Raw genomic sequence first — 21,755 nt, forward strand, 5'->3', positions numbered from 1 at the left:
ATTTCTCCGCCTACTGGCATTTCAACAACAGCCTGTTGGAGGACGAGCGCTTTGAGCGGTCTTTCCGGGACTTTTGGACGGTCTGGCACGGCAGGCGATCTCGCTTCCCCACCTGGCGTCAGTGGTGGGACGTGGGGAAAGCGCAGATCAAGGTCCTCTGTCAGGAGTACACGAGGGGCACGAGCAGGCGGAGGGACTCGCGGATCGAGCGGCTGGAAAGGGAGCTGCTCGATCTGGAGAGCCGCCTGGCTCGCGGGGACCAGCTCGAGCAGAGCGCGTACGAGGAGAAGAAGTGCACCCTGCGGGACCTGCAGCTCCAGCGGTCCCGGGGGGCGTTTGTGCGCTCGCGCGTCCAGTTCCTCCGGGAGATGGACCGCGGCACACACTTCTTCTACGCGTTGGAGAAAAAGAAGGGAGACCGCAAGAACATCACCTGCCTCCTGGCGGACGACGGCTCCCTTCTGACGGATCCGGAGAGCGTGAACGAGAGGGCCAGGGCCTTCTACTCGGCCCTCTTCTCTCCGGATCCCGTCGACTCCGACGCGTGCAGGGTTCTGTGGGATGGGCTTCCCACGGTCGGCGAGGGCGTCCGGGACGAGTTCGAGGGCCAGCTGACCCTGGCCGAGCTCTCCGACGCCCTCGGTCAGATGCCCTATAACAAATCGCCGGGCATCGACGGGCTGACCGTGGAGTTCTACAAGAAGTTTTGGGACTTGCTGGGGCCCGCCTTTGCGCGGGTCCTGGCGGAAGCCTACGAGACCGGGGAGATGCCCCTTTCGATGAGGCGGGCGGTGTTAACGCTCCTGCCCAAGAGGGGGGATCTCCGCTGCCTAAAGAACTGGCGCCCGGTCTCGCTGCTATGCACGGACTACAAAATCGTGGCCAAGGCCGCCTCCCTGAGGCTCAAGTCCGTGCTGGCAGACGTGATCCACCCCGACCAGTCCTACACGGTCCCGAACCGGACGATCTTCGATAACATCTTCCTGGTTCGGGACCTCCTGCACTACTGCAGGAGGACCGGTCGGTCGGTCGCCTTCCTGTCGCTGGATCAGGAGAAGGCGTTCGACCGGGTGGATCACGGGTATCTCTTCGGAACCCTGCGAGCATTCGGATTCGGGCCGCGCTTCGTCGGCCTGTTCCGGATGCTGTACGCCTCTGCCGAGTGCCTCGTGAAGGTTAACTGGTCCCTGACCGCGCCCCTCGCGTTCAGGAGAGGAGTGCGTCAGGGCTGCCCTCTGTCCGGACAACTGTACGCGCTGTGCATCGAGCCCTTCCTCTGCCTCCTTCGCAGGAGGCTCACGGGGTTGGCGCTCGGCGCGCCGGACACGAGGGTGGTCCTGTCGGCCTACGCCGACGACGTGCTCCTGGTGGCCTCCGACCCGGTTGACCTGGAGAGGATGCGGAGCTGCCAGAGCGTCTACTCTGCCGCTTCCTCTGCCAGGATCAACTGGGACAAGTGCTCCGGGTTACTGGTGGGTCCCTGGCGGGTGGACTCCCTCCCTGTCGCGCTCCAGCAGTTCAAGTGGAGCGCGGACAGTTTTAAATATCTGGGAGTCCACCTGAGCCCCGCGGAGACCTCGGTCGCAGCCAACTGGGTGGAGTTGGAGGACAAGGTGGCTGCTCGGCTGAGGTCGTGGTCGGGTCTGCTGAGACTGCTTTCCTTCAGGGGACGGGCTTTAGTGATTAACCAACTGGTGGCGTCGATGCTTTGGCATCGACTCACCGTCCTGAGCCCGCCCCCTGAGTTTGTGTCCAGGGTCCAGAGGAAGCTGACGGACTTCTTCTGGGCCGGAAAGCACTGGGTCTCTGCGGCGGTTCTGAGCCTCCCTCTGGCCGAGGGAGGGCAAGGGTTGGTGTGCATCAAGAGCCAGGTGCACACCTTCCGCCTCCAGACCCTGCAGAGATTCCTCTACGCAGACCCGGCCCCGCAGTGGTGCACGCTGGCGTCGCTCTTGTTACGCCAGCTGCACGACCTGGGCTACGACCGGCAGCTGTTCTGGATCGACCTCCGGGGAATCCGTCTCCCCGAGCTGCCGGTCTTTTACCAGGACCTGCTCAGGACCCGGAGCATGTTTTCTGTCGGCCGAGACGCCGTTCCGACCGAGGGCGAGGGACTCCTGCTGGAGCCCCTGCTGCACAACCCCCACCTGGGTGCGCAGGCGTTGGAGTCCCCCTCGGTGCGGCGCGCGCTGATCTCGGCCAAGGTGACCAGAGTCTGGGATCTCCTGGATCGCGAGCGGTCCGAGTGGCTGACCCCCGAGTCGCTCGTCGCCAGGGCGGCTCGGGCGACCGTCAGGACGGCCGGCCGCGCGATCCGGGAGTGCAAAGCAGCGTTGCACCCAGACTCTGTCAGGTATCTCGAGGGAGTTCTCAGGACCGGGGAGCCATCTTCCATCCCCCCCCCTGCCCCCGGCTCTCCGGTCCTGCTGATCGAACCCAAGGCCCGAGCCCCCCCTCGGCCTCCCCTCGAGAACAACCTGAGCAGGATCTCGCGTCTCTCCTCGACGCCCCTCCGATCGGCGTCGAGGAGGACCCTGTACGCGATGACGCTCCACACCCTCCACTTCCTCGCCCTCGTCTCCCGCCGAGACACCGCTTGGCGGGAGACCCTCCGACCACCGGAGGGCGTCGGTCCCCAGTGGGAGGCCCTGTACTCCCCGCTGGTCTCCAGGGGAGCTGGGGACTTGGGGTGGAGGGTCCTGCACGGAGCGCTCGCGTCAGGAGAGATCCTGCGTCACTTTACCGACTCGGACGCCGCATGCCCTTTCTGCGGTCAGTCCGAGTCGGTAAGCCATATTTATTTTTTGTGCGCCAGGCTGCAGCCGTTTTTTCTTTTATTGAAGAACCTTTTGCTGCAGTTTTGGCTGCATTTCTCCCCAACCCTCCTCATTTTCGGGCACCCTGTTCATGGCTCCACCAAGAAGAGGGACCTCCTCGTGAATCTGCTCCTGGCTCTTGCTAAACTGGCAATTTACAAGACCAGGAAGCGTAAGATGATCGGGGAGGGTCTCTTTGATTGCGGGGCCATGTTCAGGGCCCTTGTCCGATCCCGGGTTAAGTTGGAGCATGCCCACGCGGAGTCCGCTGGCGACATGGCCATCTTTGTCGACCAGTGGGCTCTAGGGGGCGTGCTCTGTACCACCTCCCCTTTTCTATTAAAAATTTAATTTACAGTCCTTTTTACTGGTTCTTTCTTTAATTAGTTAAGGCCTAGTCCTTGTTGGCACCCCTATTTTAGGGGTGCTAAATTGAATTTTTTCTCCGGCCGCCTTTGAGCGGCCGGTGCACCGACTGCCACTGGGCGGTCGGTGTAGTCCGGCCTACTAGGCCTTAAATAGGACTACTACTACTACTACTACTACTACTGCAGCAGCGTGGAGTAGTGGTTAGGGCTCTGGACTCTTGACCGGAGGGTCGTGGGTTCAATCCCTGGTAGGGGACACTGCTGCTGTACCCTTGAGCAAGGTACTTTACCTAGATTGCTCCAGTAAAAACCCAACTGTATAAATGGGTAATTGTATGTAAAAATAATGTGATATCTTGTAACAATTGTAAGTCGCCCTGGATAAGGGCGTCTGCTAAGAAATAAATAATAATACTACTACTACTACTACTAATAATGGGCCTTATGGGCAGCAGTTTGGAGTAGTGGTTAGGGCTCTGGACTCTTGACCAGAAGGTTGTGGGTTCAATCCCCAGTGGGGGACACTGCTGTTGTACCCTTGAGCAAGGTACTTTACCTAGATTGCTCCAGTAAAAACCCAACTGTATAAATGGGTAATTGTATGTAAAAATAATGTGATATCTGTATAATGTGAAATAATGTGATATCTTGTAACAATTGTAAGTCGCCCTGGATAAGGGCGTCTGCTAAGAAATAAATAATAATAATAATAAATAATAATAATAAACACTGCTGCATTTACTGCTGGCAATCTAGTCAAGTAAGGGATAAACACATCTCTCCCATTTTCTCTCTAAATACAGTGCTGTTCTATACAGTAAAAGTGGAAAAAACAACTTTTGTTTGAAATGATATTAGAACTCTCTGCAGCTGCAGGCATGAGTAGCTGGAGCCTGTCTGCTGTATTCAGCACTGGAGTAGCTGGAGCCTGTCTGCTGTATTCAGCACTGGAGTAGCTGGAGCCTGTCTGCTGTATTCAGCACTGGAGTAGCTGGAACCTGTCTGCTGTATTCAGCACTGGAGTAGCTGGAGCCTGTCTGCTGTATTCAGCACTGGAGTAGCTGGGGCCTGTCTGCTGTATTCAGCACTGGAGTAGCTGGAGCCTGTCTGCTGTATTCAGCACTGGAGTAGCTGGAGCCTGTCTGCTGTATTCAGCACTGGAGTAGCTGGAGCCTGTCTGCTGTATTCAGCACTGGAGTAGCTGGGGCCTATCTGCTGTATTCAGCACTGGAGTAGCTGGAGCCTGTCTGCTGTATTCAGCACTGGAGTAGCTGGAGCCTGTTTGCTGTATTCAGCACTGGAGTAGCTGGAGCCTGTCTGCTGTATTCAGCACTGGAGTAGCAGGAGCCTGTCTGCTGTATTTTGATCACAGATTGGCATACATGTACAGCAGGGATAATCACACTTCAATGGGGAAGGACGTTAGTGTCCTATACATGGAAATCTCCCTTCAAACCTTAAATAATGAATGCACTCAGAAACGTTAAATGCATTAAAAGAATGTCAATTTGTTCTACTAAGCATCATTCTTGCTACCTTGAATTTCAAATATCAATGTATGTGTTTCATAGAGCAACCTATTTTTGTAACAGTGATAACCCTTCTGTAACTACTGTATGCATACATGTACTGTTGCATTAAACATTACCAGTTACATGTCTTAGTAAAAGTTTTAGTTCATGTTTTTTTTCCATTACTCTGGCAATATTTCTAAATTTTTTTCTTAAATTGTTAACCTTTCCATTTGCCCCATATATATATATTCACACGGGGCAACATTATTGTATTCCAGTTACTTTATGTTTTTGAGGATTTACACAACATTGCGTGGAGAAAGTTTAGAGATTAAAATAGTAGAGTTAAGTGCTAAATAACTGTGGTAATTTGTAAAAGAATTAAATAATTCAAGGCCAATAAATATTAAACAGGGAGAATTGCCCACTTGTGCATTTTCTGAAAAAACAGTTGTTCACATTAATTAGAGAACTGCCACTGCTGAATATTGTATTTGTTATATACCATGTCATTTTCCAGATTTCCATAAATATAGGATAGCTTTAATCTTGATCTCCATAATTTTTTCAAGAAAATTCTACAATCTTTAGAGATCTTTAATGGCCCCTTTCTTCTTATTTATTATGCAAAGTTCAGAATCAGTTCATAAAACAAAGCTTAATTATCTATCCATGCTTTTGATGGAGATTTATTTAAAATGCAGTTATGATATAATCGCAGCCCATCTCTGGATAAAATAATTAGGCTGTAACTCTTCAAACCTATCTATCTTGAGAAATGGGTGATTATCTACTCAATGACACAAAGATATTTAGTGATCAAGTATGTTAAGAAAACTTTTGTGCACATACCACTAGCAGCTATCACTGTCAGAGGTTATTGAAGGTCATTAACTACAGAGAGCTTCTAAGGATTGGTTTGATCATGAATTGTAGAGCATTTAGAGCACTTACTACTTTTAGGGGTTGATGCAATCAGGGGCGACTCAGTTGCGACTCCCTAACACTGGAAAATGTTCCAATAAAATACAGTTGCAGCTTTTCCATGAGAGCTGTATTGTACAGTAGGTCCAACAGATTAAGACATTGTCAAATTAGAGTCAAGAATGATATTAGGATAAGAGTTTAGGGGATCAGCGAAGTAGAAATTATGTTACAGGGATGCAGATTTAATTTAATCTGTGTACTGTAAAAATCTGCTGTGGGCTGATGGGTTTGCAGAATTATCTGTCAGCACACACACAAACAGGCATATGTTCATGGAAAATACCTAATCTATCATAGTCTCAAAAACCGTGATAAACAAATGTGAACAACAGCATGTAATCTATAGATTTCATAAAATAAAAACGAAAATTCGTTCTTTTCTATGCTGGTTTGCTTCACTAATCAGGGCACTGTTTTTCTCCAATGTATTCACACACGCAACATCCCAGACCATTCTTTGTTGGCTAGTCATAAAGTATTTGGTTAGCTTCATTTTATTATAGCAACAGTGGATTCCCATTTGATAAAATGTCACACAACAGTCACCCGACAATTTTTTTTTACTAAACCTGTAAACAGTAAACTAAATACTTTTGATAAATACTTTCATTCTTGTGAATGTAAAAGGAACATAAAACGAACAACAACTGTTCCATTGTATTTTTATTGGGGATACACAATGCTCATACTATTTGTTATCATAATATATTAATTAGTCATCAGGTGATTATATTATGAATAATGACATTATATGCTGTAATTGTATTTACTTGTAACCAACTATTTCTTGCTAAACCAAGAAATAAAATAGAAAAAACATTTGTGATTTGGAATATCAATCATGTTGCATCATAACTTATACTACAGTATCAATAATGTAACTAAACAAAAATACAGCATGTTTGCACTTCTTATAGTGTCATTGCCCGCTGAACCAGTGGATATTCTGGGTATGCGGCTGGTACTGTCAGAGTATTGTTCTGACCTGAACTAATCACAAAGAAGCAGTACCATATTTTCCTGGTCCAACATAAAGACATTACTAGTAAATGATCCAGAATTTCAGTTCCAGTATGCAAATAGAAACACTGAACAAGCAGCAGGCTTCAAGCAGGCAAAGGTTTATCTAGTGTGTCACGCTTCATAAGAAATGCATGCACTGAGCTCCTTATACCCCTGAAGATTTGAAAGCTTTTGGAGTTATACAATCTAAATGTTTGTAGCACACTGAAAAACACTGTGCCGTACTCAAATATAGAAATTAAGCCAGGCATTTTGGAATAATATTATGCATGTTTTAATGATTGTAATGTTTTGATGATTTGAAGCAAAATGTGTTTCTTTAATTACATATTTTAAATATCCACTTGAAACTTAGCAAAGACAATTATGAACCATTTACAAAGTTTACTGTTCTGTCAGCTATCACTTACTGTGAGAGGTGGGCATTTTTATTACATTTGATATTCTATAGATATCACTTTTAACATTCGGACAACTATAGTTTTGGATTCAAACAACAAGTCATTTTTTATTGTTTTCAATTTTTATAGGATTATGAATGGGATTGCATAGTATTGTGTCTCACACCGTCATGACTTATTTCTTAAATACATAAAACCAAATGTACAGCACTTTACAGTTCATGGAAATACATGTGGCAGGGATGTATGTAACATGCCCACATTTAAAGTAACTGTAACTAACAAACAAACAAACAAACATCTTAGCCATTTTGAATTTCCATTAGCTACATAGGTCTCAAATATGCAGTTTTTAAAGAAACACGTTAGTAGAGCACACATGTACAATATCTGAAACTACAGTACTGTACGTTAAATCAAACTCTCAGTTTCTATCCCCTATTCTTGGGTTATCTGTTTGCATTTGGACAAGCTAGGTCATTTCACCTCAGCAGTGTCTTCTGGGTCAAAGCATGTTACTGGCTGTTAACATGTCAGTCAACCAGCGGATTGGTAAATAACAGGAAAGACCTCAAAAGGTTAAGCCTGATGTCCTGGATAAACAATTGTGAAAACTGCAATTGTGAATAATTACTTTACTAGAACTATATTTTGATTGCCCCACTTTCTTTTCAATAGCAAACCCACATTTATTCTAGCATATATTCTGGGGGATATAATACTAACCCTCTAATAGCAAGTGAACACTCACTTACAGTAGCACATAGATTATTGTCTTCATCTTCCATGATCACATAGCTCCTATTCTATTAAAACCTATTGATATACATCACATTTATTTCTGGGAGTTTTAAAGAACCAATTGTAAATCCTGCCTTTTTTAGAATCTAGAGACAGGTTTTGACAGAGATGTTGAAGTTTTTTGTTTTTGTTTTTTTTGGGAACAAATTTTCTTGGTCAGCAAAGCTGCAATGAAGAAAATCGGTATAATATGACTTGCAAACAGTTTTTTGTTAGTTATGTACCAGTACTACAACAACATAGATCAGTTCCAACATTGACTGAACACTGATGTATCAAAAACATTTTATCAGTGTCTGCAAGAATCAATTTGCTTAAAAATGAACAGCACCAACATCGATCTTTCTATACAACAAATAATTCTCAAAAAATTGAGCCAACAGTGTCAGTGTGACTCATTAGCTGTTTTCCCTTAGCTCAGCACAGAAGTAAACAAATTAGCCTAAACAAATTAAGATGTCACGCTTTGCAAACAAAGTCTTAATAATCCATGTCTATTTCAATAAATTTGTGGATTATCATTGTTTGCACTGTGGTTTTAACGCACCAACATCCTTCAAAGATGGTGCTACTGAATACATTATTATTATTATTATTATTATTATTATTATTATTATTATTATTATTATTATTATTATTATTATTAATGAGAATCAATAATGAAAGAAGTATTTTATTTTGAGATATAATAGTAAAATGGTCAAGTTGCCCAAGGACACCTTGGTCTGATCATGACTTTATACCAAGCTGCGAAAAATCAATTAAATTGCTAATGCTGTGCAATTCAGCAGTCAGTCAAAGGAATGATATTGGTTCCCTAAGGTTAAAGAAATGTTTGAGCAACACTGATCACAAGTCACCTGCAACATACCTACAGGTATAAGGATATAGGACTAAAACATTTATTCTTACAGGCATGATTACCATATTATGTCTTCTGAGAAATAATGCCACTTTATCTCCAACACAAATTGTTTCCAAGGTTAAGAAGGCTTATATGTGTTGAGTTTCTCACAAAAGAACAGGGAGGTATAACATATTCTATCACAGAGCAATAATGTGATTGGTTATAAATAGATAACCAATCCCAAGCATTACAATTATACAGTAGCTGTAGGGTTACAGTTTGATTACTTTTAGTATGAGGTCTAGTTGTGACCAAAGTTCTGGAACAATCTGGGGTTTATTGCGGTGCTTGTGATTGTAGCTTAATGCACAAGGATTTATTTATTTATTGACTTATTCTTTTTTTATATAATTATCTATATATAATTAAAGTATTAACCTACTCAAAACAATACACATTTAGAAAGATCTTTACAACAAAGAAATACTGGGACAGAAAAACTAATTTGGGTTGTAACAACGCTAATTAGGAACACATATTAGATCCACAGGCTTGCACAAGATTCTTTTTAAAGCTCACAGAGCCCAAATCGCAAATGATTTGCAGTCCCAAAAAAAAAAAAAAAGCAGGACTTCCAAATCACTGATGTGACCCATTTTAAATAACTTCAGATGCTGATTCTGTACATCCTGCTTTCCACGGTGCACATTTATTTGTCTCAAGGGGAAAAATCCAGCCCTTCAAACAATTATTTTCATTCGGGACTGTGGCAGCCCAGTTATGCTCCAGCTGGCACTGCAGAGTAACTGCAGTCAACACTGTTTGTATTTATAATTGGGTGACTTCTTCATCATCATTGCCCTTTCGGTTTACCTTCATGCAGTTAGACATCCTGATTTGTGCCTACCCTTGCTTATAGTTAACATACAGTACCAGCTCACAAGAGAAAAACAGAATATCTTAAACAGTATACATCTCCAATGGTGAAAGTACAATCAATAAAATTGATATTATTGTCTAATCAGTGGTACCCCAGAGGACAGAGTCAGGAATAGATACAGTCGTGCCATTTGAGGCATCAACAACTGTCATCTGAAAATAATATCACTTCAAATAAAAATAATAAAAAACAAACAAACAAAACCAGTATTACAACACGTTTAATTTAATCATACAGTATTTAATCTACAATTATTACTATTATTATTATTTACAATTTCAGATTGCAATTCTTCAGAACATTGCACTGTGACAGCCTTGCAGCAACATTAAATGTTCTAATTCAAATGGTTATCTCCTGAGAACTCTGCTTCTCGTTAATTATTACCCTTGTGGAAACGTTAGGCGAACTGATCAGTGTGATAAAGTAGCAGTGTGCTATAGTAACCATCTGCATTGAGAAGCCATGAGTTCAATTCTTACCAATACTCGGTCTCAAATTAGGCTCATCCCTTATAATAGTTTACTGTAGTATACAATGGTAAAAACATATCTCAATATAGTAAATACAAGATAATGCATTTCAAACATTTAACAAATCATAAAGCATGGTAAAAAATATTACTAGGAGGGGGCACCATTTTGATTGAAGCTGTCTACAGTTGCTTTTTGTTTTTTTGTTCTTGGATTAATAATTATTTACTAATACATTTATTAAGTGCTTCAGGTCCCCGGATGGATAGGAACACCTGACTGTATATCTGGCTCTCACTTTGATACTTTCACCAACAGATGTGTGTGCTTGCCCGAGAGGGACAGTACAGAGGATGTATGCCTCCATTGCAGGGGTAAGGTTCAGTAACACTGGCTCCTTATGTCCTAGATCATGAAGATTGAATCTAAATTCCTAAAATATTAAGTATAATAAATAGTCTTTTAATGGAAAATGCACATCACGAAACAGTGTCAATATGTTAATAACGTTTTCCATAGCAACTAAGCTACATCTTTTAAACACAGTCAGTAATTATCCTTCCATTGTTAAGGCACTTCTCAAAAGAAATTAAATTGAGACACTCATATGCAGCAACTACTGTAAAACACAATTACCCTGCAAGCCATGGCAATATAGTGTTTCTAAGACCTTTGCACATGGCGGGGTGACAACACCTAAATATCACAAAAGACGACAAATGCAGTCAAAATGCCTTCTTTCTATGGATTGCTTACTACAGTGAGAAGTACAAAAAAAACACCTTTCAATTCATTTAAGCCGTGACCTATGGTTTTGACAAGCAGACACTAACTGGTTGAAGGAGTAGACACTACAAACAGCTAAAAGATGAGATGTATCCTAGACATAACTAGAGGGGACAAGACCGTCAGAAGTAAAAAGGGCCAGGAACCTTGCATGTAACAGAAAGGATGGACTTGAGGCAAAAGAACTAAAAGAAAGATGAAGAACTGAAATAAGAAAAATGTGCACAATACTGCAAACAGCATTTGAGACATAGATTAAGATGAAGTTTAAATGTTAATGCCAATTATGATGAAGCATTTTCAGTATTCTGTACTATTTCTAGGCAGTGGTCTTAATGATCTAATAAGTCACATGGTTAGCTAGCCTTGAGGTACATTCTCAACTCTTTTCTTGAATATTGTTTGATTAAATCCATTTGACATGTGCACAATGCTCCACACATTAAGCTATACATGGCTCTGTTTTCATTTGAGGAATACTGGCACTAAGCCATACAAGAGGAAGGGCTGGTAGAAAAGCTCTAGCAATAGAAAAAAAGCATTAGCTTGGGCTGTAGTTTCAATTATCAACTGGTAATGCGGTCTCATGGAGCTTACCTGAGGCTACAGAAATGTTCAGGTTGTGAGTTTGCATGTCACGGGCAAATCATTTCTTCAATACATATCAATGAAAATGTATAACATAGGGCAATGGTTATGAAGATAACACTACAAAGTCAAATCACAAGAGGACGAGAGTTTTTAAAACGGAGACATACCGTACGCACACAGGAGTGTGTCAACTATGCTCCCCTTGGAAGGGATATTTATCCCTCGTGAGGGTCAAACATCCATAGTGCATTTTAGTTGTGCTCTCTATGGAAAGGTAAGGCAGTCACATTAAATTATTCTATTAACAATTCAGTGAGGGAACATCACAGAACAGGAACTAATTGCAACATTTTAACATCATGTAATCAAAGAAACTACACAAAGTCTACCAGAAGCCATAATAGTAATGCAGTATTTCATGATTTTGAAATGTCACATTTTTCAGTTGTTGTCAGATTTTCGTTAAGTATATGGAAAACTACAAAGCGGTATGCAATTCAATATGTTAACATTACATTATTCAGCAGGTTTCATTCGACTTTATGAAGCAATATTAGTTAATTCTATAGGGTGATGCAAAATGTTTGGCCATAGCTGTAAATTAAATGTCTTTTTATGCTAAATAATTTAGCTAATAGTACCAGTGGTCTCATCTCAAATACGGTACAGAAAGTTTCTAAATTAATAACATCTTACTAAAACACTTCTTATCCTAAACCCTCTATGGCAAGACTTTAAAATATATTTTAATGAATCATTCTTCTTATTCTTCAAATTCTTCTCTTCTCAGCACTGCATAGCCGGACAATATTGTGATTTTAAAGGAGGATGGCAGTACATGGGTCACTATCGTGAACTGGGTTGCATCAGCCAAAAAAATTACACTAAGAGAGTATAAGGGCATTATTATGAATTAGCCATTTAGCACTTTTATCCAACGCGATTTACAGAGATTAGGGGGTCAACTATTTGAACCGGGAACCTGGTACCAAGCCCTTTGCTTTAGCCACTGGACCACCAAGCCTCCTGACATTCCCTTTAAAATGAGTTTTCTTGAAGTGATTGTGCACTATTCACTATTTACATTTCAAATGTTATAGAACTTTCAGGTACCTAGAAAGCGAAATGTCCCTCCCCTTCAATACCTGACTGACATGCTTTGCAGCCAATAAAATGCGTCATCATTACTGTTAATGGTGGTGGTTTCTAACTTTCTCTTGTAAATGCTTCACTCAGTCATTATTATGTACTATTTCTACTTATAGTGGCCTTAATTGTAAGAGCAAGTCAATGATAAAAACAATGTTCAGCTTGTTTTTTTTAAATATTGCTTGATACATTTGACACATGCTTACATGTTAACAAGCTTACTTAAGTCATACATGGCTCTGTTATAATTTGAACAACACTGGCACTAAGCCATACACTTCCATTCACTATTTTGGATTCAAATGTGCAGTTTTGAAAGAAACACATGTTATAGCACTTTCAAGGATTGCTCTCTCCCCTTCAATGCATTCATGAATGTCATTAACCAACCAGCAGTTCTCTCCCTTTGATAAAAAGCAAGCGAATTATCTTACCTTGTGCTGTGTATCAGATATCATCCTATATTTTCCACTATGGGCACATTCTAGGTACATTTCCCAGTCAGTGAAAATCCCACTAGAAATATGTTCACTTCATCAATTTAAATTCATTGTTTATTTTGTGTCAGTAAATGGAAGGCAGCTTTAGATTAATTTTTTTTTACAACGTAGAAAAGATTATTTATTAGAAGTTATTTCAACTGGTATGCATTTTCCTTGGGTGAATGAATAATTAAGACAAACTTACCTCAACAAGAACAAAACAGTGGATTATTGCGCAGCTTCTGTGCAAACCCCTTTCAGGTGGCATTTTATGCCTTTACTACCTGCAATAATAAGAAGATAAAATATAAAATTAGCTTTTTTTCATTACTGCTTATCAATTGCATACCAATATTTATTTACATTATTATCGTGAAACCATATTGCATGCATGTTTACTGTCACCTGTCAGCATGCTGATATTCAATGCCAGAGTTGTATACACACATGCAAATCTAAAGAAAACCCACCATCAACAGGTCATGTAAAAGCAGAGCATTCTGAGATTCTTAAATAGGAGAAAAAAGTATTGCTTTTGTTTGTAATGACAATAGGCATTTTGAAATATATTTATATCTGTACCTATAATATGATACAACAATTTAGCACCCACTATTTTTTCAGGAGCAATATCCTCTGACAATATTGCCTCTTTTTTTCCCCAAGCATGTCTGCCCCCTAGCTGTCAATTGTCAAGTAGCTTAACTCCTGTATAAAATGAAACAGACTGTATAAATGCTTTTTTTCTGAAATATACATTAAAAAATTCTAGTTGATGTTACAGCATGCAAAGAAAACAGACTGGAATAGAAAAATAGAATCCACCATAGTCGTGAATCCTTAAATCTGTAGCCTTGTCGGTTATAAGCAAACATATGTAAATGTTGTCATCTATTCCGTGATGCATATCAATCATGGCAGTGGTATAGGTGAGTTGTCCACATATTGATGTCACACTTACCTGTGAAGCTATACATACCAAACTTCAAGATACAGTTAAAAAGCTCCTTTAATCTTTATTTTTACTTGTTTTATTTATTTATTTTTACATTTTCATATGGTTGTCTTGTAAGGAAATAATGTAAAGCAAGGGTTTCTGTGCTCACCCAAATGTTGTGCCAATACTGTTAGCTTTGAATTTTAATTGATTTTATCATTTTAGTTTTAAATCTGCCACTTCCCTAGGCTTTTCACTTGAAATCATTGGCTCTCACAAGGGTTAATTCCAAGCAAGTTCACTTTAGAGACCTGGTTCTTATCTCTTTGTATTATGTTGCATGAAACAATTATCAAAAGTGTTGTTTATTATATATAATGGCAACTTTGGGTATTTGATTACTATAAAAAAAGAAGCAGCAATATACAGGTAGTGGACAAAAAAATGGAAACACCTGGGTAAATGAGGGACACCAAGTATATTGAAAGCAAGGGCTTCCACACAGGTGTGGCTCATGCATTAATTAAGCAAATAACATCCCAGCATGCTTAGGGTCATGTATAAAAATGCTGGGCAGGCCTGGTTGCCTATAATTATGGCAAGCATGGCTGCAAGAGGAGACCTCAGCAACTTTGAAAGAGGGGTTATTGTTGGGGCGCGTTTGGCAGGAGTTTCAGTGACCAAGACAGCTCAACTTGCCGATGTTTGATGAGCAACAGTGTCTAAGGTGATGTCGGCATGGAACTCAGAGTGAAAGACATCATCAGCAAAGGGCAACAGTGGGCGGAAGCGCATACTCAAGGATCGTGATATCCGTGCATTAAATTGAAGCGCAAGGCAAAACAGGCGAGCAACTGCGGATCAATTGACTGCAAATTTCAACCTGGGGCGCGAGCAGCCAGTTTCATCTGCTGAGAACTCCACAGAGCGGGATACCATAGTGGCCCAGCACCCTATTAAGTGACTTTACATTGGTGTTTCCATTTTTTTGTCCACTACCTATATATATATATATATGCAAAATGTATTTTTCAGTATTCAGTTTTTTGTCTGTGTAGGCTTGTGATTTGAAGTAAGAGATTATAATAATATAAGCCTGAAATTATCATTTAGAGCCACTTCAATCATCATGCAAAGCTGTGGTCTTGCCAAATCGAAATGTGCCACTACATTTTTTTTACAGCTGCACTATCAGTTGAGAACCAAGGCTTATCTGAAGTTACCCGACAGAGATAATTCCAAGCACCTGCCTTCCTCCTAAAAAAAAAACCCTGAATGCTCCCAGATCACAGATGTGATGAGGGTCATACTGACCTACTTTCTCATGGTACTAACACCTCTAATATGGCATTCTCTCTTTAGCATTCGTTTTGTATAGTTAAGTTGGATTAATACAAATAAAAACAAACCCCAGAATTGCTGGATCATCATAAGCAAGAAGTTATTGATGCTCTATCTAAAAATCTTTTTACTCTCTGCAGTTTAAACAAAAAAAATGATTATTTATCTCCCAAAGGAATAACTACACCTGAATGATTTTAATTGTGTGGGTCTCCTGACATTTTGCACTCTCCCAGAGCCATATTTTATTTTTGTATCCACAAGGTGGATATGTCACAGTGAATCTCAGTTGCCTCTGCTTTCCCACCGGGCTTAATTCATTAGTTAAATGGATTAACTTTAACTACACTTAGACGGAACATCAATTTGATTACTTGATTACAGTCACTTGGAGCACAAACACAAACCAGTATTTAACAGTAAGTCAGTAAATGGTTGAATGACTTTTCTTGACCCATGTACTGTAGTTGTTCCAAACAGCCACAAGATGGCAAACATTTCAAGACTGTAATATTGATAATAAAAAAAGCAATATAGCACCAGTACCGTAGCACTATTAACATACAAATTCCAATAAATATTAAAATACCACATTTATTAAATAGGACCATGTTTCAGAAGTGCACAATGCAGTGTATTCAAATACAAACTCGAATTGAATTAGGCAACAGGTGACTGTCACAAGCTTTTCTCTTGTTTTCAAAATGGAACCCTGCTTAACTGTGGAGCAGTTGTCCATACAGAGTATATTCTGTATATTATTGTAAAGGTTTTAGTCAGCTATACAACCAATGTGGACTGTGTTGTTGACCCTTATAATATTGACATTTATATAGATTTATACAAAATGTATTCATGTGAATTTAAAAGACTTTCCTCCAGACACCCCAAGAAATAAACAATATGTACATTTTGTACAGTCATATAATCCTGAAAACAAATGCATTGCTTTGTGTGCTAGTACTGAAATCCATCAAATAATCATTAACATACAGTAGTTCTTAAACATTTAAAAGTTAGCAAGTATATAAACCTATAATGAATATCTGCTTATTCCCCCTCTGTCTAATTTAAGACTATCTAAAGGTTGATAAGAAACACATTTGGACATACAGCTATATCGGATTAGGACACTGAGACTCTATTCTGAATGTATTGCCCATCTATTTTGTCACAGCACTGATTCAATAAAAACTGGAAGGATTATTTGTTTATTTTTCTGGAATTTTGCATTTCCAGTACTTTGTGAAAACCCAATGCAAAAACTATATACATATACATATATATATATATATATACATATACATATATATATATATGTATATATATACATATACATATATATATATATATATATATATATATATATATATATATATATATATATATATATATATATATATATATATATATATATACACACTGTATGTATATATATATATATATATATATATATATATATATATATATATATATATATATATATATATATTCATGTTATGTCACAAATGCTAGAAGATAGAACCATGTTCACACATCATTCAGGATGTATACTATGAGGACTAAATCCTATGAACAACAAAAAATGTATACCAATGGGCAGTACTTGTCAGTCTTTGGTTTCAGTTAATAACAAGTAACCTTACCAGGTGACCAATTCTGTGGTAAGCAACATACTTGTTGGATATTGACAGTAAACAGTTGATATCTATAGCATAATTATAATAGAGAACCGATCTCTATAAGCATTTTGTTCAAGTTCAAGTATATACAAAGGGATGTAAAAATGACTGCCCTGAAAGGTAATAAGATACTGTAACACACCAATTTTGTCTTTTCAATTGACTTGCATAATCCTGTTTTCTATTTATAAGTAACCTTAGAATGTGTGTGCATGGTTGAGAAGATACAGGTGACAAGTTACGAGGTCATTAACATAGCTGTACAAAAACAGAAGCAACAAGTCAGCATGTGGTTTCTGAAAATACAGCTGAACTGCTCTAATTCACAATTAATGTGTTGTCACACTGGACACCACATTTTAGTGCATACTATCTACAAGTTATACTGACTGTAACCAGGAGACATACAATTCACTAAAGACAATGCCACATAACACACCATGATATTGTGTTGCAAGTATTCATAAAATCATGTGTATAAGCCCTGCATATTTTAACTGAATAGGTTATACAGGTGTAGCAGGTTAAGAATTTTAAAACGATTTACATATATTTGATATTTGATGTCCTTGCCACTCAATTCCCAAGCAAACGAACCATGGTTACAATATCTGTCCATGATTAGTGGCACTTGGTAATGCAAATTCTGGAAGTTATTGTAAATAAAGTAATACCTTTTATTAGTGTAAGTGTCCACTTCACTGTCCCCTTAGTTTAAAATAATTTAAAACACAAAAGAAAAGAACACAAGTCTCCCCCCTTTAAAACAAATATATTAAAAATGAGAAGGTAATCTATCAAGTAAGGGGAGCAGTGAAAATGGCACGGAATAATAAAAGGTACCTTTATATTTTTAGTAATAAAAGGTATTTCTTAAATTTATCATAACTTCCAGTATATGCATTACACAGTGCCACTCATAGTGGCCAAACATTGTAACTGTGGTGGCAAGGATATTAAAAGGAAATATTAAATGCAAGTTATCTATACCACCATTATCTATACCAGAACTCCAGCCAGCTGAAACCATGATTTTCTGAAATCTTACAGTGATACAGTGGCTGGTGTAAATAGTTCGTAGGGGAATGTAAGGTTGGCAGGGATGGGGTTAAATCTATCCCTGCCAGCAATCACAGGTGTGGCCATTCCCCAAGTTTGAGTTTGAGTTTGTATTGTTTTGTATCTGTAGTGAAGGCTAATGCCCAGCCTACAAGTGATTTATTCTTTTGTTTGAACCTTTATTTTGGCCCTCGTGCCAATTTATTTAGTTCCTGTTTGTGTGTTTGTTTTGTTAATAAACATGCTCACCAGCACTTAAACTACGGTTTTCTATCTGTGGGTTTAATTCCTGCAGGCACCCTGTCACAGATACCCTTCGGTATTTTAATTGGATATCTGTTGTAATGCATGATTACTTTACAGGTCTTGAAATCCACAGGGGTTGACAAACTATGTGGTTATTTAGTGGGTTAGGTGGAGGAAGACTTCTGTATTGTTTTAAAATAAATTGTGATAAATAATTAATAAGATGTATTTTGGGAGAGGTAGGTTTTTAGTTTCACATCAACAGTGGAAGCTTACGATAGTTCGCAATATTAAACTATTACAGTTCTTAACTCTAACAAGCATTCTGGAAACAGCTGATAAACTTCAGAGTGGTGGAAATCATGCACTTTACCCAGCTGCTTTATTCCAGGTGGCAATTTTGTGCAGTCATTGCCCATGTTTTCAAAGTTCACTGTCATGCGATGGAAGGAATGACAGACAGATGCATTATTCCAATTGTCTTCTTGGCTGCCTTTAAAATGTATTCAATGAAAGCTATTAATTATGACTTGACATACTGTTCATCATCACTAAATATAAAATAGCATTTCAAGCATTCCACCTGTCTTCTTTTTAAAAACCATTACCATTTGAAAATGTCATTGACATTCTTTCCTAGTCTAGGATGAGGGTATTTCATAATGATGGGCAGAAACAACTCTGAGGTTAACTTCCTTTATTGGCATGTCTAATTAGGAGTAACAAATGACAACAAGTCTATAAGAACATAAGAACATAAGAACATAAGTAAGAACATAAGAAAGTTTACAAACGAGAGGAGGCCATTCAGCCCATCTTGCTCGTTTGGTTGTTAGTAGCTTATTGATCCCAGAATCTCATCAAGCAGCTTCTTGAAGGATCCCAGGGTGTCAGCTTCAACAACATTACTGGGGAGTTGGTTCCAGACCCTCACAATTCTCTGTGTAAAAAAGTGCCTCCTATTTTCTGTTCTGAATGCCCCTTTATCTAATCTCCATTTGTGACCCCTGTCCTTGTTTCTTTTTTCAGAAACATTTAAGCAGGAAAGTTTTTTTTGTTTGTTGATGTAAATCGATCTGAGGCATACCATAATAATGGCAACACACTCACCAAATCTCATAAACGATTTAAATAACTATTACCAGTTAATGGATAATGTTAACTTAACACAGCACTCTGCATAATACAGAAGTGCCTGGGCTTTGCGCAATGGGGTATATCACCAGTCATTTCACACAATTCAATTGTATCAGTTGTCGGGTCTGGCAGATTTGTACATCTTCCTGATATGAGCTATGGTACACAGTCACTTTGAGTTGAATGGATATTTGTTCCAATAGCTAATAATCAACACAAGAACACAGTCTAGGTTACAGTGGGGATGGAATGTGTTTGTACTTCATTCATGGAAATATTCAGCTGTGTTAAAGTTGGAAAGAAAGGCTAGGGTTATGGTACACTCTTTATTTTGTGTAGCTAAAACACAGAACTCAGTGTTGTTTATGTGCAATAAAAGATAACTACTAATTTGAATGTGCTTATGTAAATTGATTAAGAAGACGAAAACAGTTATAATATAATGAAAGTACAATACCAATTGTACAATTCATATAAAGCAAATAGTTTATGCAACAACCACTGATAGTTTAAAAGTGCCATTCACAAAGGTTCGACCAAGAGACACAGTACATTAAATATACAACTAATAGAATAAATTGAACACATGTTTACACAACTACATCAAAATAGAACACATTGTGCATCATCTACAATATTTGGACTTATACAGTATCCCCAAGGAGTTAACTTTTGTTAAATAATACACTTGCTGCTTACAACAGGGACAGCCCGTCATTTAAATAGTTAAACGGTTTTACGCCAGTACAGTACAGTTACTTTACAATGTATAGATACTTTACAATGAAAACAGGGTTACTGCCCTGCAGTGCTGTATTTTCTCATTCTTAGCACGTGTTTTAAAACGGGTTCCAGTCAAACGATTATGATTTTACAAGATATAAAGCCAGGGTCCAGTTAAGTCGATTAAAGAAACAAGAACAAGCTAAATCTCCCTACCTTGGACAGCGCCTGCGGTTTCACGTTCACACACCACAGCAGGGAAGAAACACAAACCTCTTGCACGACTAACTTGTTTATTTGTTTAGCATTTTTGTAAGCCTGTTCTGCTAGCTTAGTCCAAATTATTAACGTTACATTTGCACACCTGTTTAAAAGATTGCAGACAACTTCCCTTACCCTTGTGTGTCACCTAAAACCTTTTATTTATTTATTTTGTCTTTTAATTTAATTAATTACTTCAGGCTGTGCAGTGCAGTCTCTCCGATGTAGTGCGCATGCGCCACTCAAAACCCCACACTTGTCAAAAAGCTTTCCACAAGTACAGATGCCGGTGTAGGACTTTTGTATTATTGTAATGCATGTTTGAAATATAAACTTCTGCTAGGTGTTAGCTGGCTTAACCTGTTGTGCAAAGTAACATCCCCAGTCTTAATACAGGTACTGAAATCGCGGATATTGCCATAATAAATTAAAGCACTGCAGATCTCTATTTACAGTCCTACAATACCAGCATTTTTACACAGTTCAATAAAGACACCCTTGGTCTTATTTGTCATTTGTCTGTGCTTATACTGATGACCCATTTTCCACTGTGTGATTAATTAATTTCCTTTGTTACATGACCTTTTACCACACAAAAACACATATTTTGGATATCCAGCTCAAATATGTTATCAGAGGCTGTTATTAATCACTGCACCTTAAAGCTCCTAAACTTACTTTTTACTGTTCTTTCTATTGATGTTAATGTAAGGGGCGGTGTTGTATGGTGATGTGCGGGGTCGCAGGTTCACACACAGCCTCCACGTTGTTACATGAATAAGGGGGGCAATGTACAATTAAAGAGTGAAGGTATTTATATATGTCACAGATTACATCATTAAGATGGAGCCAGTGTCTTTATATATTACTCAGCACTCTACAGCCTCATGATGTACTAAATCAACATAAAAAGGTTAACAAATCATATTTTAGGTGAGAAATTACTGTACTGTGAATTTATATAAATGCACACCACAAATAAAAAAAAAAAAAATCCATGATGGATTAGGAAACCCAGTAAAAAAAAAAAACTGCTGTCCTGTTTTATGTCTGTGATATAGAGGTACAGTGACTGCTATACCAAAACTGATGCTGTATTATCTAACCTTATGTATATAGCAGACATGCAGTTTGCCATTATTAACATTTCATAGCACTGTATAATACATGCATTCACTCATCAGACTGATA

General features: G+C 39.4%; 1 protein-coding gene across 1 annotated transcript in view; it reads right to left on the reverse strand.

Annotated features, from left to right (window-relative positions):
* Positions 1-20,656, reverse strand: part of LOC117404711 (phospholipid phosphatase-related protein type 5-like) — a 51,079-nt gene extending 30,423 nt beyond the window's left edge. Inside the window, exons 1-2 of the mRNA XM_059031708.1 lie at positions 20,520-20,656; positions 13,384-13,462 (exon numbers count right to left, since the gene is read on the reverse strand). Of these exons, the coding sequence (XP_058887691.1) occupies positions 13,384-13,446 (63 nt within the window). The 5' untranslated portion in view covers positions 13,447-13,462; positions 20,520-20,656. The remainder of the gene's footprint in view (positions 1-13,383; positions 13,463-20,519) is intronic.
* Positions 20,657-21,755: the final 1,099 nt, after the last annotated feature.

This window comes from Acipenser ruthenus, chromosome 10 (assembly GCF_902713425.1).
Source record: "Acipenser ruthenus chromosome 10, fAciRut3.2 maternal haplotype, whole genome shotgun sequence".
NCBI classification, from domain to species: domain Eukaryota; kingdom Metazoa; phylum Chordata; class Actinopteri; order Acipenseriformes; family Acipenseridae; genus Acipenser; species Acipenser ruthenus.